The sequence below is a fragment of the Ascidia mentula genome, chromosome 6 (genome assembly GCF_947561715.1).
Source record: "Ascidia mentula chromosome 6, kaAscMent1.1, whole genome shotgun sequence".
Classification (NCBI taxonomy): Eukaryota; Metazoa; Chordata; class Ascidiacea; order Phlebobranchia; family Ascidiidae; genus Ascidia; species Ascidia mentula.
In genome coordinates this window covers 9,338,758-9,365,506 of record NC_138571.1, presented here as the reverse complement: position 1 = coordinate 9,365,506, position 26,749 = coordinate 9,338,758, and the positions used below count along the sequence as shown (strand labels likewise).

The 26,749-nt window shown below is 41.9% G+C and overlaps 4 protein-coding genes and 1 pseudogene across 4 annotated transcripts; all 5 read right to left on the bottom strand.

Annotated features, from left to right (window-relative positions):
- Positions 1 to 1,773: 1,773 nt before the first annotated feature.
- On the bottom strand, positions 1,774 to 7,239 carry LOC145905846 (actin, cytoplasmic-like). The gene is made up of 8 exons (XM_082993151.1): positions 7,229 to 7,239; positions 4,043 to 4,207; positions 3,744 to 3,959; positions 3,055 to 3,163; positions 2,827 to 2,988; positions 2,565 to 2,692; positions 2,274 to 2,457; positions 1,774 to 2,201 (listed from the first exon to the last, which is right to left on the bottom strand). The coding sequence occupies exons 2-8, from the start codon at positions 4,172 to 4,174 to the stop codon at positions 1,996 to 1,998; spliced, it is 1,137 nt and encodes a 378-aa protein (XP_082849277.1). The 5' UTR covers positions 4,175 to 4,207; positions 7,229 to 7,239; the 3' UTR covers positions 1,774 to 1,995.
- Positions 7,240 to 7,707: 468 nt separating this feature from the next.
- On the bottom strand, positions 7,708 to 13,596 carry LOC145907131 (uncharacterized). The gene is made up of 3 exons (XM_082994565.1): positions 13,266 to 13,596; positions 13,051 to 13,155; positions 7,708 to 12,947 (listed from the first exon to the last, which is right to left on the bottom strand). Exons 1-3 carry the CDS (start codon positions 13,594 to 13,596, stop codon positions 7,708 to 7,710), a joined length of 5,676 nt encoding a protein of 1,891 aa, XP_082850691.1.
- Positions 13,597 to 16,726: 3,130 nt separating this feature from the next.
- On the bottom strand, positions 16,727 to 20,148 carry LOC145907130 (uncharacterized). The gene is made up of 4 exons (XM_082994564.1): positions 19,896 to 20,148; positions 19,758 to 19,834; positions 18,446 to 19,668; positions 16,727 to 18,026 (listed from the first exon to the last, which is right to left on the bottom strand). Exons 1-4 carry the CDS (start codon positions 20,146 to 20,148, stop codon positions 16,727 to 16,729), a joined length of 2,853 nt encoding a protein of 950 aa, XP_082850690.1.
- Positions 20,149 to 20,609: 461 nt separating this feature from the next.
- On the bottom strand, positions 20,610 to 21,389 carry LOC145907128 (uncharacterized; annotated as a pseudogene).
- A 2,609-nt stretch (positions 21,390 to 23,998) lies between these two features.
- LOC145905845 (actin, cytoplasmic-like) lies at positions 23,999 to 26,660 on the bottom strand. Its single transcript, XM_082993150.1, has 7 exons — positions 26,477 to 26,660; positions 26,191 to 26,406; positions 25,374 to 25,482; positions 25,135 to 25,296; positions 24,873 to 25,000; positions 24,582 to 24,765; positions 23,999 to 24,448 (listed from the first exon to the last, which is right to left on the bottom strand). Exons 1-7 carry the CDS (start codon positions 26,606 to 26,608, stop codon positions 24,243 to 24,245), a joined length of 1,137 nt encoding a protein of 378 aa, XP_082849276.1. The 5' UTR covers positions 26,609 to 26,660; the 3' UTR covers positions 23,999 to 24,242.
- Positions 26,661 to 26,749: the final 89 nt, after the last annotated feature.

The window sequence follows — 26,749 nt, the reverse complement described above, 5'->3', positions numbered from 1 at the left end:
AAGCACTACGGCAAAAACTCGCATCGCGAGTATTCCATAGTGTTGCGCAATTACGCAAGTCAGGAGGCCACAGTTTTATGTGACGATTTGCGCCAAAAATTTTTTGCACAATTTACCGAAAACTCCACAAAAATTTCGAAACTTCCTTTCAAAAATCTTGGATACGCTTATGAATGAAGCAATTAAGTTTAAGGTAGCTGCAATGAAAATGTAGTTTAGTTCAGAACAAACTAACTTGTGGATTAGTACGTGAACAAAGTGCAAGTTTCATGCGGACGAAACGTAAACAAACTTTAATTTATAAATCATTTGGGGGAGACCGGGGATACCTCGGACACGGGGATACTTCGGACCAGGTATTTTACGTTACAATTAGGTATTGTTAAGACACTGATACAAAAGCTTTATGTCTCCATCAAACGTTAACAGGAACTTTGAAATTAAATCATGTCTGCTTAAAAAATTATAATCGAAAAAGTCAATTTATCAGTGAAACCAAGTTTTTCAATTTGTATGTGTAAGGCTATATATCAGTCACAGTTAATCAAAATGCAGTAATTTTTGGTTGATTACATATTCATATGTCTATTCTTGGATAGGCCAATGGTGATTTTTTGTAACCTTTAAAAATACGGCCATATTTTAATAATTTCTATGTCGTCACGTGGTCGGGGATACTTCGGACATCATGGCAAGAAATCGCCAGAAGACCACACTTTTTGAGTTTTATGAAAAATTATCGGGTCATAGAAGAGAATATACAGAGGCTCTATGAAATGATCGAATTTTGGCAGTAAAAAAAGCCCCAAAGATAAAAAATCATTCGTTGACCCGAAAATCTATGATATCCGTGCTGTCGTAAAGGTACACGAGTTACCCAAAGCATGAACGTGTGGAATGGTCGAAACGATAAGTGGCCACGCCCCGATTCCTGAAAGCTTGAATGATATTATATGCGCTAATGCCCCAATGGTGATATTGCGCCAAGTTTGATTTCAGATATTTGTTAAATAAACAAAAAAACGTCTGTTTAAAACTTGCTGTCCGAGATATCCCCGGTCATATCCGATGTTACCCCGGCACCGGGGTGACTTCGGACATTTGAGACCTGTTTAAAAAATTGGCTGAATGAGAATTTTTAGTGAGCTAAAACGAACCAAAACCCTTTTGTTTTTTGAGCAATGCTTTACTACTTACAACAAAATAAAATTTAAGAATGTAGTTCATAATTTAAAAAAAATATGAGCAATTTTCCCAAAACCGTCCGAGCTATCCCCGGTCTCCCCCTACCCCCAATGGCGTTCGATATAGGCGAATTTTCAAAAAAAAGTTTCAGAAACAACTGTTTAATATTTCTTAATATTTCTGTTCATTTTGTTAAAATATCACACCAACGTTGATCGTCTGAAAACTTTTGTACATAATTTTGATGTCCGGCCGGTAAAGACAGAGCCATCGGAGCCACCATGCAGAACAGTCTGATTCTTGTTGTTTTTAGTAACAATTTCCCTTGATCTAAAATAAAACTGTTGTAAGCAACTCTCTTTGTACCTTAGTTTTCTGCCTAAGGCTTTCTAAATCTATCAAGCTTGTAATAATGTTCCGCGATTTAGCCTAATTAAGCCCTTCATACATTTTCATTGTTAATTTGTTCTGTTGTCAGGTTATTTTGACTAAACCGCTGTACTCACTTTCTGTTGGTATTGTTTTTCATGTTATTACTACAAACGCTATTCACACTGCAGAACATTGCTTCCAAATAAGCATATATTGAAATGCACAAAGTACGCCATATAACAGCATCGTAGAGAAAACGATCGTACAGTTATGAAAGAAAAGTGTCTTTAATTCAGTTTCAATGAGATCGTTGCTTAAAGCAAAATCGACATCAGCAATATTTGGACAGAAGTAAACTGCATACAGATAAATATTTGTGTAAATATCGGGATTGTCATCAGAAATATGTCATGGATCCTCTCGCCTCTTCTGCACTTTTTAGAAGCATTTGCGGTGGACAATGGAGGGGCCAGATTCATCATATTCTTGTTTGGAAATCCACATCTGTTGGAAGGTGGAGAGGGATGCAAGAATCGATCCTCCGATCCATACGGAGTATTTACGCTCAGGTGGAGCGATGATCTTGATCTTCATCGTTGGTGGAGCAAGAGCTGTGATCTCCTTCTGCATACGGTCGGCGATTCCTGAAATCAAATCGAGATACAATTTTAGCTCATACAATGCAATAAATTTTTGTAAAATACCACACCACGTACCTGGGAACATTGTGCTGCCTCCGGAGAACACAGTGTTGGCGTACAAGTCCTTTCTGATGTCGACGTCGCACTTCATGATGGAGTTGTAGATGAGCTCATCGATTCCAGCAGATTCCATTCCCAGAAAGGAAGGTTGGACGAGAGCTTCCGGGCAACGGAATCGTTCGTTTCCAACAGTAATCACCTAAATAAAACGATAACTTGAAGCTGCCGTCACCAAAATTCAATCAGATGAAATAACGGTTAATATTACCACTCCATCAATGGGCCACATTACGGTTTAAAAATTACCTGTCCGTCGGGAAGTTCGTAGCTCTTCTCAAGTGAGCTGCTGGAGGCAGCAGTCTGCATTTCCTGTTCGAAGTCCAGTGCGACGTAACACAACTTCTCCTTGATGTCACGCACGATTTCACGTTCGGCTGCAAACACACGAACATTGACAGTTTTACAAGGTCCCGGTCGAGTGCCAGAGAATTGTGGTTTGGTTACTTTCATTGAGATTAAACAACTGAAAACAGCTTGTCAAAATCTGTTGGTTATAAAGTACACCTACCAGTGGTGGTGAAGGAGTAACCTCTCTCGGTGAGGATCTTCATGAGATAATCGGTCAAGTCACGGCCGGCAAAATCAACACGCAAGATGGCGTGAGGGAGCGCGTATCCCTCGTAGATTGGCACCACGTGAGAAACACCATCACCACTGTCGAAAACGATACCTGTAAAAGGCAGAGATGTTGCAAGCCGTGTTTCAAGGATTATTGGTATTTTAAAAATGCACAAACCTGTAGTTCTTCCGGAAGCGTACAGTGCGAGGACGGCTTGGATGGCGACATACATGGCTGGTGTGTTGAAAGTCTCGAACATGATTTGGGTCATCTTTTCACGGTTGGCCTGGCGACAAAAAATTAAAATGCTTATTAAAGTGAATTCAATTCAAAGAGAAAAAACTGTTTTGGCATGCTGGGTATTTTCGGTTCGTATTTAAGTGAGACCTAAAGTAAAATATTAACGCGCCTGGCATTCTGTAACACCCAGAAACTTCGCAATGTTTGCAGAGTGGAGATTACTCAGCCCATGAACAAACAAAACGGTCTTTGCCGGTTGTGCGTTTCAGCTTAGCTGTAATTTCCGGGTGACTTTTAGTTTCCATCACTTTACTTCCCCATCCCACACAAGACTCTTGCGTCACCGCGTCCCTCACAGACCAACGCTTGTTGCGAGTTGCTATTACCTTATATGATCAGTCACCGGTAAATCAGAGCGAGACAACGCCAATTATTGAACGCTTATTCTAACAATTTGACGCCATAACGGAAAACGCTTGTATTGTTCTCTGATATTTAGGTTACTAGATTTCATGATGTGTTACTGAAGATATCGCGACATTTCTTCGAATTAAATCAATACAACATATACTGGAGACACATTTTTATGAATTTTAAAGTAACGGAATTTAATTACACCATTATACCTTAGGGTTAAGGGGGGCTTCTGTCAACAGAACTGGGTGTTCTTCTGGGGCGACACGGAGCTCGTTGTAGAAGGTGTGATGCCAGATCTTCTCCATGTCATCCCAGTTCGTCACAATTCCGTGTTCGATCGGGTATTTGAGAGTGAGGATACCACGTTTGCTCTGTGCCTCGTCACCAACGTAGCTGTCCTTCTGTCCCATTCCAAACATTACTCCCTGAAATAAAAGGAAATGTTAACACACGGACATACTTAAAGATTAGGTGTTAGTTTTCGGATTTGTTACAAGTTTTAATCAACCTGATGTCTTGGTCGTCCAACGATGGATGGGAAAACAGCTCTTGGTGCGTCATCTCCAGCAAAACCAGCTTTGCACATTCCAGATCCGTTGTCAACGACAAGAGCGGCAACATCATCTCCTTCATCTCCCATTTTGGATTTTTGAAATTGATGTTAACGGTAAAACTAGTGAAATTTTGTATCGAAAAAAAAACATAAGACAAAGTTAGGGAAAGGCTACCTATTATATTGCTGGGCTATCGGTGTTTATGGGGAAATACGCAACAAATTAGTTACTATTGCACTTTTGTAAACAATCAGAAATATAGTTCCAATCTCCCAGCGTATTACCTACCTCCTAACATCGACCAACCGTATTTTTATAAGTACAATAAGCCGAAAAGCTGCTTCGCCTTTAACTGCTTGCTTTCTGTGAGAACAAAGCTATCCACGCTTGCCTGTTCACCACCGACCCACCAAAAATGGAAAAAAATCATTGCGCAACACAGGAAGCTATTACATGCCACATAGCTGTGTGTAAATTCTTGTGATGTTTTGCGCCTGAACCGGGTAGCCGAACCCGGCCGGATATTGACAAATTTTCAATACCCGGACCCGGCCGGATAATGCATTTAATTTACCGGTTAGTTGGGGAAGCATTTTTGTCCTAAAACCGGACAAACATTTCGCAAAGTACTCGGTTTTGGGACCCAATCTGTGATACTCGCCGACTTTCGATTTTTCTGTTGTTTGTTATCAAGGTTTTTCGTGACGTGTTATACTATATTAATAAATGCACATGTATCATACGTCACAGAAACCAGCGCTTGCATTGCGTAATGTTTTGCGTGCAGCTTTGCACAAGTATTGCATAATCCCATAATGTGACTCAAATGATTTAACCATCGAATGTTCTCGAGTAAAATGATTCATTCAACATCCTGTTTACCACATAAAATGTTCTCCTACGCTTATGTCACATCACACATATGTTCTTTGTTGTATTACTTCAAGCGCCACAAGATATCACGTGACATTATTGACCAATCAGCTCTTAGTATGGAGAGCTTTAAAGCCCAGTGTGTACCTGTAAATTCATTCTATTTGATTCCATTCGATTCTACTTGTTCTATCGTATTACTGTTACACTGCTATTATTACTGAGACTCTACAAGCTATTCGACGGCTTGGGATTTATTCCCACAGCCTGATAATAAACTGTGTATAAGCTGCAGACAGATGGCCACTGTTTCGACCTAAAAGGTCTCATCAGTGCAGCTGGTGTGACTATAGGACGACTTTGCTGACCAAACGGCCAAGCAAAGACTTCCACTTTGTAGTGACTGATAATAAACTGTTTATTCGGATACAACGGTTTGCTGGTGAGGTTCAAACCTTACAGTGGTACCCCTTTGGAAAAACTCACGTCTTAAGAAGAAGGAAGATAAAACTGGAACCCCATTTATTGGAGGCACTCTCACGACCTGAAATACAACCAGAGGAGCAACGGAGTCGCATGGACAATCTCTCAGAGGTACAATAAACAAACAATTTCAGCGACGATCGCTCATACAAACTCTAAACTCGCCGAAAACCATGTTGTAAATCGCATTTTAACGTTTTACAGACTTCCTGTTTAAACCAGAACCATTATTTTCACGCTTGTGTTCATAATTCGCCTCCTGAAAACTACATAACTTTTTTTCACATTGATGACGGTCCGTCCAACATTTTAACGGACCCAGGAGGACAACTTAGTTTGATATTGTGCATGTTTTTATTCGTATTACCCGTAGCCGCATCACCGACACGTTTTTCCTGCAATAATGACGTCTTTTGGAGACCAAGTGTGGATTAAACCTTAACTCACTGTCTGCATAAAGCCCTCCACGGAGGCACACAGATAAGGGACCTGTGTTATTTGCTGCATGCAAGGTCAGCCGCATCTCAACTACTAAACGAGTGACATACTCTCAACTAACCGCAACTGTCCCTTTAGAAAAAACTCCTTGCACTAAACTTAGGGCTGTTTCGGTTTGATGAAGCACGCAACTTCTGACTGACAAATTTCTCGCAGCATGGTCTCACAAGTTGGCAAATTGCATTGTTCGCCTTTCATTTTGTAATGTCTGTATCAAACTGTACAATATTGATTACCATCAAACGCATCAAAATTTCGTTGTTACTTTGAATGTGCATTTTTTTCGCTGAATCGCATTAACCAATTTCATAATCGCCTACAGCTGATGTTATATTCATCACCTGCAAATCTGGGGGAAAGTATTTGTAACATACGTCACAGAAACCAGTGCTTGCATTGCGTAATGCTTTGCGTGCAGCTTTGCACAAGTATTGCATAATCCCATAATGTGACTCAAATGATTTAACCATCGAATGTTCTCGAGTAAAGTGATTCATTCAACATCCTGTTTACCACATAAAATGTTCTCCTACGCTTATGTCACACACCTATGTTCTTTGTTATACTATACTTCAAGCGCCTCAAGATATCACGTGACATTATTAACCTATCAGCCCTTAGTATGGAGAGCTTCAAAGCCCAGTGTGTACCTGTAAATTCATTCTATTTGTTTCCATTCGATTCTACTTGTTCTATCGTATTACTGTTACACTGCTATTATTACTGAGACTCTACAAGCTATTCGCCGGCTTGGGATTTATTCCCACAGCCTGTTAATAAACTGTTTATTCGGATACAACGGTTTGCTGGTGAGGTTCAAACCTTACACACACGTTAATTTGTTCCACTCATGATAAGCTAACTGTAACGCCTACTTCAGTGCTCCTGGTGGGCACAGACGTCCACTCTGGTGCTTCTACGTAGATTCAAAAACGCGCCTGCCAGGTCCCAACTACAGGCTTCTTCCCACTAATATCGAACAAAATTCCAACAGTTTATTGTATTAACAAAGCCCTTGTTGGCTTCAATTAGCGAGATGTACTTCACGGGATTAGGCGGACGGTTTTCTAAATGAAATATTGGGCCATGAGTACGATAGAAAAATGCCGGTTTCAAAGATAAAACATTCTCACCGAAACGTTTTTACCAGGACTTTAAACAGTTAATTTTCAACGAGCATTCAAGTCGAACTGCAAGTAACAAACAAAGTACACTTTAAACCAGGTTTGACAATTCAAGACAATGGCTATTGACATAAACACACATGCAAATAAAACAACACTTACCGAAAACAACTGGGTCACTAATTACTGTGAGACTTGATGTTCACAGCAATAAAAACAGGTTACTTAACTTGTTAAGAATAATTAACTTAAATTTCCTGCAAAACAAATAACACAAGATTCGTAGACCCACGAAACTAACTACAGTTGTCAGCAAACTTGCCGAACACGAGGGGAGAATTTCTCCACGTGGAGGCGCTATTTATACAGAAATTTACCATTTGGGGAGACAGTAGATTTACGATGTAACATCCTCCCCCACAAATGTACGGCTCAGAAGAGTACATTTCCAATTCACAAACAAAAATAACATCGTAAATCACACAAGTTACGGAGACGAAAAATTTGCCAATTTCAATTGGCTAGTTGCAGCAAAGTCTGTATGAATAAACATGCGTGGGTGTTAGCTCAACAGCATAGCGTTCATTTCTTCATGTCTTCCTTCAATTTAGAGCACCACGCTCAATACTAGTAGTCGACGACTAGTTGTCGGAGCCTGTCGAATGCACTTGGGAACCGCTAGCCTCGAAAACAAGGCACAACTTTGCAATTGGCCTTTTGATTATGTTTGATTTCGTTTTGACGTCGACTTGTCTGACAACTCCATGTTTGTCCGGATAGGTATTTATAACTCGACCAAGGTCCCAGCCTCGACGGAGCATAGATTCGTTAACAACGAGAACAATATCGCCGACTTCGATATTTTTTCTTCTGTCTGGCCACTTTTGCCGCAAAGCGATGGTTGGCAAGTACTCATTGGTCCATCGTCTCCAAAATTCGTCAGCTAAGAACTGCACTTGGCGCCAGCGACGGCGGGTGTAGTTGTCCTTTTCGTCAAATTGCCCAGGTGCCATAATAGGGCTTGGCTTCTGTAACAGAATGTGATTGGGTGTCAAAGGAACGTCGTTGCTTGGACTAAACGTGACGGGCGTCAACGGTCTGGAGTTGAGTATATTTTCAACTTCCACCATCAACGTACGTAGGGTATCTTCACTAATAGTCGGGGACTTGTGTAGCATCGAGTTCAGGATTTTTCGTATGGAACGGATTAATCTCTCCCATATGCCGCCCATGTGACTTGCTGCTGGGGGATTAAACGCCCATTTTATTCCTTTCTGTTGAAGATGAGCTTCCAGCTTCTCCTTGTTCAGCTCCTCCAGGGCTTCGCGTAAAACACGCTCTGCTCCCACAAAATTCGTTCCATTGTCGCTATAAATTTCAACTGGCTTTCCTCTTCGGGCAATAAATCTTCTCAAGGCGTTTATGAACGAGTCGGTTGACAAATCTTCGGCAACTTCGATATGCACGGCACGCATCGTCATGCAGGTAAAAATGCAGCCATATCTCTTTACTTCGCTGCGGCCGCGCTTCACTAAAAAGGGACCGAAAAAATCGATTCCGGTGTACGAGAATGGTGGCTCGTTCGGCTTCAAGCATGCTGGTGGTAGATCTGCCATCAGTTGCTGACTGCGAGGCACGTTGCGTTTGCGGCAAGGTATACAGTGAACGAGAGCACGACGGACAGCTGCACCACCCTTGACAATCCAGTACTTCTGGCGGATCGCCGTCCATGTATGTGCAGTCCCTGAATGACCGCCTTGCTCGTGGTAATGCGTAATAATTAGCTTTGTCAAATGGTGATTACTTGGTAAGATGATGGGATGTCTGGATTCAAAGGGAATGGGTGCGTTGTCCAATCTTCCTCCAAGTCGAAGGACACCGCTTATCAGTTGCGGGTTTAACTTGTTTAAGCACTTCGTTTGGTTAGACTTCTTCAACCAGCGACGACCCTTTTGATCTGTGCCTAAATTCGACAGAGCTTCAAATGCAATTGGAAACGCTGACCTTTGGACATACTTCACCAATTCCAGCTCTGCCTGTAAAATCTCTTCAACAGTCAGTTTTCCCTTCTGAACAGTTTTCTTCGAATGCAGGTAGAGTTTGTACCGCAATATCCAGGCTACTGCCTTCTTCAACTTAAACAATGACGAAAACCTGTTTATTAAAGTGTCAACAGGATTGATTGTAGAACAGCAAGTTGCCATTGACTTTTTTACTTCAATTGGCTTAAATTCGTCTGGTACACATTCCTTAAGGGCAGGGTTACATGGCCAAGAACTTTCATGCTTCTGTAAAAATCTCGGACCCTTGAGCCATAAACTTGATCCAAGCAGCTTCTTCACTGAAATTCCTCGTGATGCTTCATCAGCCGGATTCTGCTTGGTTCCTACATGCCTCCATTGGGATGTGGTAGTTTGCTGATGTATTTTTGATAAACGATTTGCCACAAATGTGGAAAAACGCTTTCTCTCATTTGAAATGCTAAAAAGAACAGCACTTGAGTCAGTCCAAAATGTAGATCTACAATCAGGATAGTCCAAGTGTTCATGTAACCACTTGTCAGCTTTAACAGCAAGAACAGCTGCAACAAGTTCCAATCTGGGAATGCTTTCACTTTTTGGTGGAGTGACCTTAGATTTTCCACACAGAAAAGAACAATATACACAATGATTCTCATCCTCTTGTCGAAGGTAAGTAACAAATCCATAACCATTTACAGATGCATCACAGAAATGGTGGATTTGGCGTTCAATCACTCTTCCAAAATCTGGTGGGTTCAAACATCTTGGCAATAAAAGCTGCTTAAGTTCAGGCAGCTGACCACACCATTTTTTCCACTTTTCGGACAGGAATTCTGGGATTGTGTCATCCCAGCCCAACTTCAACTGAATAACTTCTTGCTGGATTCTTTTTGCAACTAAAACAACAGGTGCTGCAAAACCAGGATCATATAGGGAATTAATGACCGACAATAGTCTTCTTCTGGTAAGTCTTTGTTCGTCAATATAGCTTCTTGTTCGAAACCCAAACTTGTCCTCAAATACATTCCAATACACGCCCAGCACTCTTTCCTTGACACTTTCTTTCGGGCTGATATCTTTCATTGATTTTGCTATTTCAGTTTCAGGGATCCGGTCCAAAACTGCTTGGCTGTTTGAAATCCACTTTGTGAGACGAAAACCTCCCCTTTGTAGCAATTTACAAAGTTGGAAAACAGTCTTAATTGCTTCCTCTTCAGTAGGTGCAGATGCTAAACAATCATCTACATAAAAATTGTGCTTCACTATTTCAGACACATGTTTGTCAAACTCATGTCCAAATTCCTCAGTGGTGTGCTTCAAACAGAATGTAGCCATACATGGGGATGAGGTGGCTCCAAATATGTGGACTAACATTCGGTGAACTGTTGGCTTCTTTGTGAGATCACCTTCAGGCCACCATAAAAACCTCAGTAAATTTGAATCACTCTTCTTTACTCTAACTTGGTGGAACATAGCTTCCACATCACCAACAATTGCAATTTGATTCTTTCGGAAGCGGGTTAGCACACTGACCAGACTGTTAACAAGGTCAGGACCCTGCATGAGACTATCGTTTAAGGACACACCTTTTTGTGTTGCAGCGCAATCAAAGACGACTCTGACTTTGTCTGGTTTATGTGGGTGATAAACTGGATGGTGAGGAAGGTACCACGTGGGGTCACTTGTTTGTAGTTCTTCAGTTGGCACCTGTTCAGCATATCCTTTGTCTATGTACTCTTGAATTCTTTCCACATATCCTTTGCAAAGGAAGTCATCCTTTTGCAAGCGCTTTTGCAAATACAGCAATCTTTTTTGCGCTGAAACTAAATTGTCTCCAGGTAATTTTACGCTATTCCTCTTGGGTAAAGGTAGGACAAAATGTCCATCCACATGTTTAACTTCTTCCTTCATAAACTTTAAAACCTTTCTGTCTTCCTTAGATGTGGGGAATTGCAAATCTCCAGGTTCTTCACAAAAATCTTGGTACCATGACCTTTGTATTCTTTGATCCAGTTCCAATGTTCTGATTCGATTGGCTTGCACATACCCTTTATCTGGTGATGGACCAATCAACGACCACCCCAGTGGAGTTCTTGCAGCAAATGGCTCCTTTTTCCCTCCAGTTCGAATCTCCAGGGTGCGATGAGCATACGGTGTATCGGTACCAATTAACAGCATAATTTCCTCACTGTCAACCTTTGGCATCTCAAGACCTTTTAGATGAGGCAAGCTTTGTAGATCCTCGTCAGTTGGGTAGGAGTATGGACTTACTGGAATATGATCCACGGACATGGCTTCTTCAATGTTGATGACTTCATTACCATCCATGGATACCACTTGTAAATCAACACCAATTCCTTCTAGCATCTTTGGCCTCCGCCCAAGTGTATCCATTTGAATGCGTTTGAACTTTCCCTTTAAACCAAGTTTTTCGATTAGCTTTGTATGACAAAACGTAGCATCGGACCCAATGTCAAGAAAGGCATAGGACTCGAATTCTCTGCCATTGGCAACAAACTTTACAGGTAGGACACTCATATATGCACTCCTTCCATTCTTTGATGTGTTGCAACAAACCTTCCCTGTACAAGGCACATCACTTACAGATGAACTTACATTTCTTGCATCAGGATTTCTTATAGCTGATGCACTTCTTGTGGGCAAATGCAATAATGCATGGTGCTTTCTTCCACAACCTTCTACAGAACAAGTAACAGCTTCTTTGCACTGCTTTGCAATGTGACCAGGATTTAGGCAATTGAAACATAAATACTTCTCACGAAACCAGTTGGCTCTTTCTGAAACAGATTTTTTCTTCAAACTAGGGCAGTCAACGAAGGAGTGACTTTGGCTGCAGAACAAGCACTTCGAAACTGATTTTGTAAACCTGGTCTGTGTGGGCGCTCTATTCGCCTTGGTTACAACTGTGTGAACAGAACTCTTCTTGGGTGGCTTGTCCTGGGGCTTCCTTTCTTCTCTTTTGCGAGGTACCAGCAGTTTTGCAAAAACAGTGTTGGCAACCTCTGCTTCTTCTTCAACAAACTCCACTAAATGCTGGAAATTTGCTTCTTCACCCTTTTCTCGGAGAATAGTAGCCGCACGACGTTTCCACAAATTCTGTGAGTTGTATGGTAACTTCAATACCAACTCAACCAACCTGTCAGTGGTGTTCAGATCACTAAAATTTCCCAAGCCTTTCAAAATCAAAAGACATTTGCGCAGTGAAGTAGCAAACTGCTGCAAACCATCAGAATCATCTGGTTTGAGATTTGGACCACTTGTAAGTTGGCGAACAAAGGCTCTTGACACTATGTATGGTTTTCCGAAATTGTCATATAGAATGCTTTGAGCTTGAGCATATCCCAATTCAGGTGGCATAACTGTACAATGCTCAATTAATGAGTAAGCTTTTCCTTTGCAATAATTCATTAGATAGTTCATCTTTACTCGATCAGAAGGTGCCTTCTTTTCAATAGTGGCTTCGAAACTTCTGATAAATGGCCAATAATCCATTGGTTCTCCATGAAATTTCAGGGAATCTGTTTTTGGTGTAGACATTGCATCACCAACTGCAGCCATTATTCCACGCACAACAGCACTTTCAGGTTGTACAGTTTCTGCTTTAGATGGGTTTGCTGGGTCAGCTTTGTCCAGCGGAGAGGTGTACTTGGACTTGCAGGGCTTCAACAATAGAACTTCATTTTCTTCAGCAAGACCATTATGAAAAAGTTTTGGAATATCGGTTTCATTTGATCTCATTTTCCCATCATCTAGAGACACATTAGAAGCTGCCTCCCAAATTTTAACTTCTGCTTCAGCTTCTTCAATTTCACACTGTGCTGCTAGTGTTTGCCTTTGAGCTTCAAGTTTTTGTTTTTCATGTTCAAGTTGTTGTTTTTCATGTTCAATTTGTTGTGTTTTCTCAACATGCCGTGATCTCACTTGAGCCTTTTCAAGACGAACCTTTGCTTCCAACCGCTTTACACTGGATGATGTACTTCCCTGTGTCTTTGTAGAGCTTCTTGAAAAATGGGTAGACTTGGAAGAGCTCGTCCTCGCACTTCGGGCCTGTTGCACAGCCGGAAAAGTACGAACAGCAACTGGAGATGTAACGAATGACGAAGAACTAACATCAATGTTCTCTCCAACCTGAATTTTGAAATTCGTTTGAAACTGACCAATTCTTGCTTCCATTTCCTTCTTACATTGAATGACTTCCTGTAACTGTAGTTGAAAGTCATCATGCCTTTCACTTGATGGTACCCACTCTAAAAGCTTAGAGTATGTGTTTATCAAGCGAGTTGAAACTTCTTCAATACGTTTTGAAACAGAATTAACCAATGAAATATCTTTGTACATGATTGCATTTTCAGCAGTCTTATACCAGTCATTCAGTAATTCTTGGTCATGCTTCAGTTGGATCATTGATGGTGCAGCATGTTTTTTCAGCACTACTTGGTGCCTAGATATTGGTGATGAAAAGGATTGACCTCCTTCACTTCCAGGCATAGCTTCACTTTAAATCAAAAACGTTTGTTTTGCAAAACGTTTCGAAAACTTCGAATGTAACGCCTACTTCAGTGCTCCTGGTGGGCACAGACGTCCACTCTGGTGCTTCTACGTAGATTCAAAAACGCGCCTGCCAGGTCCCAACTACAGGCTTCTTCCCACTAATATCGAACAAAATTCCAACAGTTTATTGTATTAACAAAGCCCTTGTTGGCTTCAATTAGCGAGATGTACTTCACGGGATTAGGCGGACGGTTTTCTAAATGAAATATTGGGCCATGAGTACGATAGAAAAATGCCGGTTTCAAAGATAAAACATTCTCACCGAAACGTTTTGACCAGGACTTTAAACAGTTAATTTTCAACGAGCATTCAAGTCGAACTGCAAGTAACAAACAAAGTACACTTTAAACCAGGTTTGACAATTCAAGACAATGGCTATTGACATAAACACACATGCAAATAAAACAACACTTACCGAAAACAACTGGGTCACTAATTACTGTGAGACTTGATGTTCACAGCAATAAAAACAGGTTACTTAACTTGTTAAGAATAATTAACTTAAATTTCCTGCAAAACAAATAACACAAGATTCGTAGACCCACGAAACTAACTACAGTTGTCAGCAAACTTGCCGAACACGAGGGGAGAATTTCTCCACGTGGAGGCGCTATTTATACAGAAATTTACCATTTGGGGAGACAGTAGATTTACGATGTAACACTAACCTTAACATAGCATTCTGTTTGGCAATCAAACATTTTTGCCATACCAATAAAATACTTGAATCGGTGTTAACAAACTGCCGGATCCAAATTATCCAGCCGGCTTTGATTGGTACCTATCCGGATCCGGGCCGGATAATTTGGAACTGGAAAGTATCCAATTCTATATTTGACTTAGACTGTAGAATTGTAATTACAATTGTATGGTCACATACCAACAAAAGTCTAATAAAAGTATATGGCTCATACAACAAGCAACAGTGTTGTGCCTAATCTACATTGCTATGTAAACTGTGTTGTGGTGTTATATGTTCTGTTAACCAAATAGTGTTGGTTAATTCTTTATTGAGGTTGTTTGTAACTGTCCGCAACATTGTGTTTCAAAGATATGGTAACAAACTCATTTTAAAAAGGTTGTCGCATTACAGATCGCATTACAGATACAGCATGTTAAGCTGTGTAATGGCAGTAATTCCTTTTTCAGAACTCTGCTTCTAAAGTCGGCGTTTTTTCACATGCTGGCAGAGATAATTACAGGGAGGTTTTGACCTATGTTACGATCGCTTGTGCGCAGCCTGGTCCTGCGCTGTCGTCCCACTAGGCAAAAACGCGCCCACCCAACTTTATAACCAACAGGACAATCCACTTCTGGTCGTCTTGTGTATTCGGTTGCGTAGCGGTTTTTCTGCAACCACAACAATCATAAATAGCAGATTGTCACGTCACAATATACGTAGTGAAACAATGGACAACAAAAATACGCCTCCTTATTCAGTATACAAATTGTATCTACGTTAATCATTAACATTTCAAATATACAAGACTCGGAAATTATGTCGCCGAGTCAAAGCACTTCACAAGTTCAAATCACATGGAAAACTAAACGTAACAACTGTGGGGTGACCCAGGTCTGTACCAGCCTGCGGCTAGTGGTTTCATCAACGTTCAATTCACAATATACGTCTGAACCCTTATTTTGACTACAAACCAGATAAAATTTAGTTAGCTCTTTAACAGCAAAAATCTAACAGCAGTACAATTTTGCCTACAACATGTCGTCCTAAAGACAACCACATGCGCGGATGAATACAAAACACGGTGAAAGGTAAAATCAGCCAAGCGTTAAATTCTCGTTGTAACATAACCCCCGACGATGTACGAACCCAATGAGAACATCTAAACACACAAACAGCGAGAACGAAAACGAACGAACAAACAAACACTTAAGTCTTCATTATCAGGCACAACTTCGCGATTGGTCGCTTGAACGACCCGGCGTGTGTTTTCACCAAAGCACTATACGCACGAACCCGAACTTATCCGGGTACGTTTCGACAATCCTTCCGGTTAACCACTTTCCTCGTGGGGCCGAAGTGTCCACCAACAGGACAAGATCATCAACCTCGAGGTTTCTTTCGGGAAATTGCCATTTTTGACGTGTCTGTAGCGTCAGTAGGTACTCGTTTGTCCATCGGATCGAAAACTGGTCTGCCAAATATTGGACCTGGGGCCAGTGTCGTCGAACGTAGTTGTCTTCTTTCACAAATATTCCTGGTGACGAAGATGAATTCGACCTCGACGAGCAGCGTGCTCAGAGTCTCGTCGGCATCTGTTGTCCCAACAAGAGGTAAGGCATCTTTTGTCCCAACAAGACGTTCAAAATTTTGCGCACTGAACGAATCATGCGTTGTGGATTAAATGACCAGTCAACGCTCCACTGACGTAGACGTTCCTCGACGTGTTTTAGGTTCCATTTTTCCAAGGATTCGCGCAGTATGCGCTCCGCACCCACAAAATTTGTGCCATTATCACTAAATACGCGCCTGGACTACCCACGTCGCCCAATGAACCTTCTGAAGGCATCAATAAACGAGTCGGTAGATAGCGAGTGCGCAACCTCAAAATGCACGGCACGAACAGTCATAGTTTGTTGCTAACGCTGCCAGGCATACTATTTGTAATTAAAAGCTCTTTTATCACCGTGTGGGCGTTTTTACTTCATTATCCTGATGAAGGTTTGTTGTATAACAACCGAAACGTCGAACAAACATAAGTTTTTCTTTTGCCAGAAGAGCTTTTAATTACAAACACGAACAGTCATACATGTGAAGATGCAACCATACCTTTTGACTTCGCTTCTTCCGTATTTGGTAAGACAATTGGGTGCTTCAAGTCGAATGGTATTGGCGCCCTTTGCAGACGACCACCCACTCGCAAAACGCCATCAATCAAGACTGGACTGAGTCTGCACAATGTCTTCGACGGAAGTTTCTTCATAATCTTCTTCCTTTCACCACGACCGACGTCTTCACACTTACACAGTGCATCCAATTCTTCCGAAAATTTCCATCGCTGGACATATTTAACAATCGCGATTTCAGCCCTTGCAAAATCAGCGACAGTCATTCCCTTAGACTGCGGTTCTCTTCGAGATGAAGAAACAAACCGTCCAGAAACCGCTGGAGCCACGCTACTGCCTGCTTTAACTTCTTCCATCGCTGAATCAAGTCATCAAACAAATGACGCTCCTCAGTAGCATGCAAAACCATCGTTTTCTTCGGCTTTAGGTTCAAATATTCTTCGGGTATGTCCCGGACGTTTATAGGATTCGCAGGCCAGCGACTCACGTCTTTGTACAGAAACAATGGCCCGGTGAACCAACGCTTGTTTTCGAGAAAGGCCCTGACAGTAGACCCGCGAGATGCATCATCGGCCGGGTTCTTTTCAGTAGGAACATGCCTCCACCGCGACGCGTCCGACCCTTCTTCGATTTTTGCTAATCTGTTGGCGACAAAGGTACAAAAACGTTTACTCACATTTATTATGCTTTGTAGAACTGAAGTCGAGTCGGTCCAAAAAACAGATCGTTCGACACTAAGATCAAGCTCCTGCCTCAAAACTTGATCCATTCTAACAGCAAGAGTAGCTGCCGTCAATTCCAATCTAGGTATGGAAACTGTCTTCAAAGGTGCAAGGCGAGCCTTCCCAGCAACAAAGGCACAATACACACTGCCTTGCTTATCAACCGTTCGCAAATACGCGACTGTCCCGTATCCACTGGAAGACGCATCTGCAAAGTGGTGCAGCTCACACCTTTCGACTTCATGTGCGGTTGTCTGGAAGCACCTTTCAATCTTAATACACGCTAGACGTGGAAGTTCAGAAGTCCATGCATTCCACCTTTTTCCTATATCGGATGGAACTTCCTGATCCCTGACATACTTTTCTTTACAAAGTTCTTGCATCAACATTCGTGCATGCAATATTACCGGTGCAACGAATCCTAAAGGGGAAAACAAAGAACTGACCATACAAAGTATTCCTCTCCTCGTTGCAGGCTTCTTCTTAACTTTGATGTCGAATTCGAACATGTCAGAGCGATAATTCCACAGCACTCCGAGCACACGTTCCATGTTCTTCACATCAGCATTTAACACAATTGACTGCACGGATCTATATTCGGCTGGGATTGACGACAACACAGCCTCGCTGTTGCTTACCCATTTTCTAAGCCGAAACCCTCCAAGTTGCAACAGATCCTGCAACTCGCCAGCCAATTTGATCGCCTTATCTTCAGTTTCGACGGATTTCAAACAATCGTCCACATAGAAATTTCGTTTCACGGTTGCGACCGCTTCGGGACTAAAATTACCTTTATTATCTTCAGCCGTAAACAGAACCCAGCACAACAAGGAGACGAGGCTGCGCCAAATATATGTACCAGCATTTGGTAGTTTTCGGGTTCGAACGACAAATGGCCTTCAGGCCACCAAACGAATCTCAGCACGGATTTATCAACTTGGTCAACCCTCACCTTTCCTGGTTTCTGCGGGTGTGTCACTGGGTGATGCGACAGGTACCAAACAGCGCCATCCTCCGGATTCTTGTCGTCGCTCTTTAAACGCCTGGTATATCCCTCCTTCAGGTAGGTATTCATCGTTTGCTTGTACTTTCCATGCAGCAGTGAATTATTTTCCAATCGCCGTTTTAAGTATGACAAACGCTTTATTGCTACAGAACGGTTTTTCGTTAGGTTTGGAGCACCTGACCTCTATGGCAATCGCAGCTGATAATGTCCATCATGGTGCTTGACTGCGTCTTCCATCTGCTTTAATGCATACCTGTCTTCTTTCGACAGTGTCGTTCCAGGTAACAGCGCGGTAGGACCGAAGTCGCTTTTCAACATGCACTTTATTTGTTGGTGCAACATTTCGTCCTGTGAGTTTACAAAATTCACACATACCTGTGAATCATCTGAACCACGACCATGGCACGGACCCACAAGTGACCAACCAAGCATAGAACGCACGGCACTTGGCTCCTTTCGTCCGCCTCTTCTTTCATCGTTGATCCAGAACACCTCGGGAACGTTGGCCCCAATCAGCAGCATTGCTTCCCCATGGGGCAAAACAGGAAACTTCACATCACATAAATGAGGCCACCGCCAAAGCGATCCTTCTGGGACTTTGTTCGGAGAAACCGGCAAACTGTTTACACTCAAAACGTCATGCAATTGTACGGATTCCTTTCCATCAACCGACGCTACTGTCAGATCGACGGCCAAACCCTCCCTTTTCTGTGACCTATCACTTACTGCAGTCAAGGAGTACGTTGTCGTCTTCCCCACGACGTCTAGCTGCTTGATCAGCCTTTCATCACACAAGGTTGTAGTCGATCCTTGATCCAAAAGGGCGTACGTTTCCACCTCCCTGCCATTACTGCCCGTAACCTTTACCGGAACAATATTAAGATAGACGCTTTCCGCATGAGTGCTCATACAAGTCCAGCTGACAGTTGCACTTGACGATGACGTTGTCTCCACTGAAGACTGCGTACATGCTTCGCATACGGGCGCAGTTGAAGACGTGTTCCATTCCGTCAAGTGCAGAAGATTGTGATGCTTTCCGCGACATCCGCTGACCGTACAAGAACTTGGCAAACTACAAGTTCTTGCTATATGGCCTTTCATAAAACAATTATCACACAGCCGAGCTTGACGAAGAAACTTCCTTCGCTCAACGAAGATTTTTCGTTTAAATAAGTCACAATTCGCAAGGTTGTGCGATTTGCTGCACAGAGAACATCCTGATTTCTGAGTGGTGCTCGGTTCGAACTTTCTGTCGTTTCTTGGAGCAACCGATGTTACGTTGGTCGATGCTCTTCTCTTTGTCGGATGACCTTTGTTACGCTTCTGCTGCGTATCCCTGTTCTTCCGAGGACCTAACATACGACCAAACATCGTGTTCCCAATATAAGCTTCATTCTTATCAAACTCAACAAGGTGACAGAAACGAGGCTCTTCTCCACTTCTTTCAATGCCGGCTGTGTGTCTACGCCATCGACCCTGCATTGTGAACGCAACCGCTTTACTATGTTCAACATATTTTCAAAGTTGTTGATGTCTGCAAAGTATCCCAGATGAGTCAGAGTCACCAAACACTCCTCTAGGGCTCGTGCAAGTTCCGACAATTCGTCGGCATCATCGGATCTCAGGTAACTCTCGGGCCTTTCTGTAACCATACGTAGGTTCCAGACCAATACAAAAGGAGATCATGTCATACGCTTCCTTACTGCAGTACTGAATCAGGTAGTTCAGCTTTGCGCTGTCACTGTTAACGCGACGACCAATATTTTCGTCGAAGCTTATCATGAAACGCGTATACATTAGTGGATCACCTTCGAAATACAACAATTCCGGTCTGGGAAGGTCCATTCCTGCCTTTAACACAGCAGCTACACGGTACAAGTCACTCACCTCCGGCTCATGATTCGTCACATCCGGTTTTGACTTAGGTTCACTGCATGAAGAGGTTGGACTGTCCATTACCACCTTCACCTTTCGACTATTGGCCGAAAGGTACCACAAAGTGGAAATCTGTGTGCCTGCTATAGTCTACCAGCTAGCACAGTGCCACATCAAAAGCTGCACTGACGAGACCTTACAGGTCGAAACAGTGCGTGTATACACCCTGTCTGCAGCTCTCATTGATTATTATGGCTCTTTTGCGCATATAATATGATTTGGGTGAAAGCCGAGCCGATAGCGCTATTGGTTCCCAAACAGTTGTTTTGGCCATAGTGCGCTCCACGTGGTTCGTCTGTGTTGATTGGTTCCTAGTTTGGTACCCAACATTTCGACGATTGGCCGAAAGGTACCACAAAGTGGAAATCTGTGTGCCTGCTAGTCTACCAGCTAGCACAGTGCCACATCAACAGCTGCACTGATGAGACCTTACAGGTCGAACCAGTGCGTGTATACACCCTGTCTGCAGCTCTCATTGATTATTATGGCTGTTTTGCGCATATCACCTTCCCCTTGTCGTTACTGTCCTTGACATCGTAGGACTCAAACGCTTGATTTTCCTTCTTTATTTCCGCCGGTTTGGCCTGTGTAGAGGGCGGGGAAAACTCAACATTCCGATTCTGCGGAGAAAATCCATCAAAGCACGATCCCGATGATGACTTTCGTTCCCACATTTCAGCTTCCATTGTGGCAGCCTTTAACTTATGATCAGCTTCAAGAATTTTTATCTCATTTTCTGCTTCCATCTTTTTCTGAAGAAGCTTACTCTCGGCTTCCATCTTCTTCTGCAGAAAATCCTTTTCTAAAAACGCAACCTCTTTTTTTACAAGAGCTTCAGTACGCCTGCAACTCGACCTCGAGCTTACTCGTGAACTAGCTTTGATGCGTCAACAACACATGTATGTATATGTACAAGATATATATATACGATGTATATCAGACAATTCCTTGCTGTCACGTTCAGCTGGCCTTGGACGCATTACTTGCTCCATCCATTCATTTACACGTACATTAAACTTTTGTTTGCCACTTCGTAAACTTGAAAGTGCAACGTTAATTTTCCTTCTGTCCCTTTTCTTTTTTACCGAATCCAAACGTATTGCATGTTTGTCGATACATTCGTCATACAAAAGGTCGATAGCCGAAGTTACCTTCTTTCACTTTTGCACATTCGAGGAGTCCATCATTATTTTCTCAGCATCTTGATATGCCAGGTTAAGACGATGAACTAAATTGTGAAGGGTTTTTTGAGATTCAACCATCTTGCAACCTCTATCGAAACGTTACTCCGTAGTTGTCCGAGTAGGAACGTTGTCCAAGTTGAAAATCTTTAATGTTACGACCGCATGTGCGCAGCCTGGTCCTGCGCTGTCGTCCCACTAGGCAAAAACGCGCCCACCCAACTTTATAACCAACACGACAATCCACTTCTGGTCGTCTTGTGTATTCGGTTGCGTAGCGGTTTTTCTGCAACCACAACATTCATAAATAGCAGATTGTCACGTCACAATATACGTAGTGAAACAATGGACAACAAAAATACGCCTCCTTATTCAGTTTACAAATTGTATCTACGTTAATCATTAGCATTTCAAAATACAAGACTCGGAAATTATGTCGCCGAGTCAAAGCACTTCACAAGTTCAAAACACATGGAAAACTTAACGTACCAACTGTGGGGTGACCCAGGTCTGTACCAGCCTGCGGCTAGTGGTTTCATCAACGTTCAATTCACAATATACAATAACGTCTGAACCCTTATTTTGACTATAAACCAGATAAAATTTAGTTAGCTCTTTAACAGCAAAAATCTAACAGCAGTACAATTTTGCCTACAACATGTCGCCCAAAAGACAGCCACATGCGCGGATGAATACAAAACACGGTGAAAGGTAAAATCAGCCAAGCGTTCAATTCTCGCTAAAACAACCTACATATAAGGCGCTAAACAAATAAAGTGTTTGAGATGTTTCGACATCTCCCGATGAAGAGAGCAAACTAGGTTTTGCCGTTTACTTGTTAACCCAAGGTACGCCCTGTCATGTGATTACTTTATATCATCGTATTCTAGAAACCATATCGAGCCAGGACGATAAAAAACGACAAAACTGCAGACGCTTAAAAGATATCACTTATTAGAGTAGCAACAAAAACAAAAGCAATGGTTTGATTGCTTTGATGAAATATTCGTTTGATTTCTTAACGCAACCCGAACCCTCAGCCATAAAACTACAAAATGCGCTTAAGCGTGACAAATACAATTGGCCAATCAAAAGAGGGCGTTTTTTAAAGTCAATGCAGTCTTGCCTAGCTCGATAGCGCGCCTTGCGGGTGGAAGCGAACCTTTTCGGCTCGCATTGATTAACGCTCAAATTCTGTGACCAAAAATGAAAAAATGTCCAATAAATTATGTCAACCCTGAAGTATAAAAAAAAATATATACGATTTAAGTATAATTTAAACTGGTAATTTTGGTTGTACGTAATTAACATAGTTTGATATTTAAGCTGAGTAGATAGGTTACATAAGAATAAAAGTTACTGTGTATTCTCACGTATCTACAGCGGAAACTTGCATACAAAATGTTGCCTGCGTTCAAAACATGAATAATTCAAATGAGGACAGCCGTTCTATGCCGACAGCATGCAAAGCAATTTTGAACAGGTGACAATGGGGCAAAAAACCGCCAGATGCCCGGGTTGTTACGCAAACAATATTTCAATGTTGGAAAGCACAATGCAATATAAAGCCAAGGACGTATCCAGGAGGAGGGGTCTGGTCTGTTTTGATAGCTAAACAAACGCCAAGTATTTTTCTTGTAAAAATCCCCGTGAAAACCAGAAACTTCCTTCAACACTGACCTAAAAACTGCACTGTGCTTGCATTCGCCATTGTTTCCAAACATGGAGAGCATTGTTACCGAATACTTGGCATTGTTACCAAATATGTTGCATTGTTACGAAACAAGTGTCATTTTCGTCAGTCTTAACGACGAAATATCATTTTTAGTGGTCACGTTGTTTTAATGGCAAGCCTTTTTTTCAAACTAGGGCGCAAGCACTACCGCAAAAACTTCCATCGAGTGTTCCACAGCGTTACGCAATTGCGCAAGTCAGGAAGCCACAGTTTATGTGACGATTTGCGCCAAAACTTTTTTGCACAATTAACCTTACTCTACAGTTACACCGAAAAATCGGGGAATTTCCCAAAACATTTCAAACCTCCCTTTCAATAATCTTGGATACGCTTATGAATGAAGCAATTAAGTTTAAGGTAGCTGCAATGAAAATGTAGTTCAGTTCAAAATAAACTGAATTGTGGATTAGTACGTGAAAAAAGTGCAGGTTTTATGCGGACGAAACGTAAACAAACTTTAATTTCCAAATAATTTATAAATCATTTGTACCCCTAATGGCGTCCGATATAGGCGAATTTTCAGATAAATCTAATCCGAAACAACTGTCTAATATTACTCAATATTTCTGTTCATTTTGTTACGATGTCACACCGACGTTGATCGTCTGAAAACCTTTGTACATAATTTTGATGTCAGGTCAGTAAAGACAGAGGTATCAAGGCCACCATGCTGAACGGTCTGGTTCCTTTTGTTTTCGTAACAATTTCCCTTGATCTAAAATAACTGTGTATCTTTTTCGAACTGTTGTAAGCATCTACCTCCGTACCCTAGTTTTCTGCCTAAAATTTAACAAGCTTGAATAATGTTTCGCGATTTAGCCTAATTAAGCCCTTCATACACTTTCTTTGTTAATTTGTTCTGTTTTCAGGTTATTTTGACTAAACCGCTGTACTCACTTTCTGTTAGTAATGTTTTTCATGTTATTTCTACAAACGCTATTCTCACTGCAGAACATTGCTTCCAAATAAGCATATATTGAAATGCACAAAGTACGGCATAAAACAGCATCGTAGAGAAAACGATCGTACAGTTATGAAAGAAAAGTGTCTTTAATTCAGTTTCAATGAGATCGTTGCTTAGAGCAAAATGATATCAGCAATATTGGACAGAAGTAAACTGCATACAGATAAATATTTGTGTAAATATCGGGATTGTCATCAGAAATATGTCATGGATCCTCTCGCCTCTTCTGCACTTTTTAGAAGCATTTGCGGTGGACAATGGAGGGGCCAGATTCGTCATATTCTTGTTTGGAAATCCACATCTGTTGGAAGGTGGAGAGGGATGCAAGAATAGATCCTCCGATCCATACGGAGTATTTACGCTCAGGTGGAGCGATGATCTTGATCTTCATCGTTGGTGGAGCAAGTGCTGTGATCTCCTTCTGCATACGGTCGGCGATTCCTGAAATGAGATACAAATTTAGCTTATACAATGTCTTAGTAGGACAATATGTAAAGAAACAGCTATATATTTTCCAAAATTGGACAACATTGGTCACCACTACTAAAATTTCGTGAGATACCACACCACGTACCTGGGAACATTGTGCTGCCTCCGGAGAGCACAGTGTTGGCGTACAAGTCCTTTCTGATGTCGACGTCGCACTTCATGATGGAGTTGTAGGTGGTCTCATGGATTCCGGCAGCTTCCATTCCCAGGAAGGAAGGTTGGAAGAGAGCTTCCGGGCAACGGAATCGTTCGTTTCCAACAGTAATCACCTAAATAAAACGATAACTTGAAGCTGCCGTCACCAAAATTCAATCAGATGAAATAACGGTTAATATTACCACTCCATAAATGGGCCACATTACGGTTTAAAAATTACCTGTCCGTCGGGAAGTTCGTAGCTCTTCTCAAGTGAGCTGCTGGAGGCAGCAGTCTGCATTTCCTGTTCGAAGTCCAGTGCGACGTAACACAACTTCTCCTTGATGTCACGCACGATTTCACGTTCGGCTGCAAACACACGAACATTGACAGTTTTACAAGAATCCTCTCGAGTGCCAGAGTATTGTGGTTTGGTTACTTTCATTAAGATCAAACAACTGAAAACAACCTGTCAAAATCTGTTGGTTATAAAGTACACATACCCGTGGTTGTGAAGGAGTAACCTCTCTCGGTGAGGATCTTCATAAGATAATCGGTCAAATCACGACCGGCCAAATCAAGACGCAAGATGGCGTGAGGGAGCGCGTATCCCTCATAGATTGGCACAGTGTGAGAAACACCATCACCGCTGTCGAACACGATACCTACAAACCAATAATTACTTTTACTGCAAACATATAATTGACCATATATTTTTTTCAATTTAACAAAAATGATTTACCTGTAGTTCTACCGGAAGCGTACAGTGAGAGGACGGCTTGGATGGCGACGTACATGGCTGGTGTGTTGAAAGTTTCGAACATGATTTGTGTCATCTTTTCTCGGTTGGCCTGTGAAGTGCATGGAATATTAATTATTTATATTCGTCAATGGAACAGCTACAAACTTGCGCCAAGAGAGCAACTGACTTATCTTAGTTACCTGTTTGTTTTTTTATCGGAAATATTCTGACAAACAAACAGTGCAATTTTGTCTGCACCCACAACTTTAAAAATGAGTAATTTCCTGTACGCTACGCTGACTAACATATTTCCGGTTTGTATCATGCCGAGCCACCCTTCTTCGCACCGGTTATGATGTGTATAATCACTCTACAGCAGACAAGCTGACAATGGCACGACTTTAACCCAAAAGCAAACGCCTTGCGCTGACAGGCCATCATACAACAAAGGCCATTAGCGCCATTTTATGCCGCATTGTGAGGCAACAAAATGACATGTTGTGGTTGGGACAATTGACATTGCGAAGAAAAATACAATGCAATTGTCTTGTATAAAGTGCATATGATTAACTGCACACAAGCTGTGAACATACGCTTGGTTCGTTTGGCATCGGTTTTTTTAATTTTTAATGGCAATTTAATTCAGTTGATAGCTAGGATTTTAATCTAGCAACAAATAATATCAATAAAACAAAGAATTTGAGGAATCATTGTCACTTTGCAATTCAATGCAATAAAACACGAGTAAAATTTCGGTGTCCTTATTGCCTCTTATTTTGCCAGTTTGTGCAAAGACATATTGACTACAACTTCGAACCTTAGGGTTAAGGGGAGCTTCTGTCAACAGAACTGGATGTTCTTCTGGGGCGACACGGAGCTCGTTGTAGAAGGTGTGATGCCAGATCTTCTCCATGTCATCCCAGTTCGTCACAATTCCGTGTTCGATTGGGTATTTGAGAGTGAGGATACCACGTTTGCTCTGTGCCTCGTCACCAACGTAGCTGTCCTTCTGTCCCATTCCAACCATAACTCCCTGAAATAAGCAGGTAGTGTTAGCGACTATGTATAAGTATAAACCGACGAGTTTCTAAACTTTATTCAACCTGATGTCTTGGTCGTCCAACGATGGATGGGAAAACAGCTCTTGGTGCGTCATCTCCAGCAAAACCAGCTTTGCACATTCCTGATCCGTTGTCAACGACAAGAGCGGCAACATCATCTCCTTCATCTGCCATTTTGCTTTGTTAAGTTTTAGTTTACTTGAAAAAACTGAAATACTGATACCAAATTCTGCAATAAATTTAAAACATAACATTACGTTGGAACTTAGTCGCGAGGAAATTCTGTTAGACTAATGAATAATTGAAACCTGCCAA

What these genes read in the sequence shown, in the direction of transcription:
- LOC145907130 (XM_082994564.1), bottom strand. Translation starts at nt 20,148, where the DNA reads ATGGACAGTCCAACCTCTTCATGCAGTGAACCTAAGTCAAAACCGGAT. An exon ending in CTACCTGATTCAGTACTGCA is followed by an intron (nt 19,835 to 19,895) that starts GTAAGGAAGCGT and finishes GTATGGTTACAG; the next exon opens with AAAGGCCCGAGAGTTACCTG. An exon ending in ACACTGTCGAAAGAAGACAG is followed by an intron (nt 18,027 to 18,445) that starts GTATGCATTAAA and finishes TATTTGGCGCAG; the next exon opens with CCTCGTCTCCTTGTTGTGCT.
- LOC145905846 (XM_082993151.1), bottom strand. Translation starts at nt 4,174, where the DNA reads ATGGGAGATGAAGGAGATGATGTTGCCGCTCTTGTCGTTGACAACGGA. An exon ending in TTGGACGACCAAGACATCAG is followed by an intron (nt 3,960 to 4,042) that starts GTTGATTAAAAC and finishes CTTTTATTTCAG; the next exon opens with GGAGTAATGTTTGGAATGGG. An exon ending in AAGCCCCCCTTAACCCTAAG is followed by an intron (nt 3,164 to 3,743) that starts GTATAATGGTGT and finishes TTTTGTCGCCAG; the next exon opens with GCCAACCGTGAAAAGATGAC.
- LOC145905845 (XM_082993150.1), bottom strand. Translation starts at nt 26,608, where the DNA reads ATGGCAGATGAAGGAGATGATGTTGCCGCTCTTGTCGTTGACAACGGA. An exon ending in TTGGACGACCAAGACATCAG is followed by an intron (nt 26,407 to 26,476) that starts GTTGAATAAAGT and finishes TGCTTATTTCAG; the next exon opens with GGAGTTATGGTTGGAATGGG. An exon ending in AGGCAGCACAATGTTCCCAG is followed by an intron (nt 24,449 to 24,581) that starts GTACGTGGTGTG and finishes ATCTCATTTCAG; the next exon opens with GAATCGCCGACCGTATGCAG.
- LOC145907131 (XM_082994565.1), bottom strand. Translation starts at nt 13,596, where the DNA reads ATGCCTGGAAGTGAAGGAGGTCAATCCTTTTCATCACCAATATCTAGG. An exon ending in GGAAATGGAAGCAAGAATTG is followed by an intron (nt 13,156 to 13,265) that starts GTCAGTTTCAAA and finishes GCTGTGCAACAG; the next exon opens with GCCCGAAGTGCGAGGACGAG. An exon ending in TAAAGCGGTTGGAAGCAAAG is followed by an intron (nt 12,948 to 13,050) that starts GTTCGTCTTGAA and finishes AAAAACTTGAAG; the next exon opens with CTCAAAGGCAAACACTAGCA.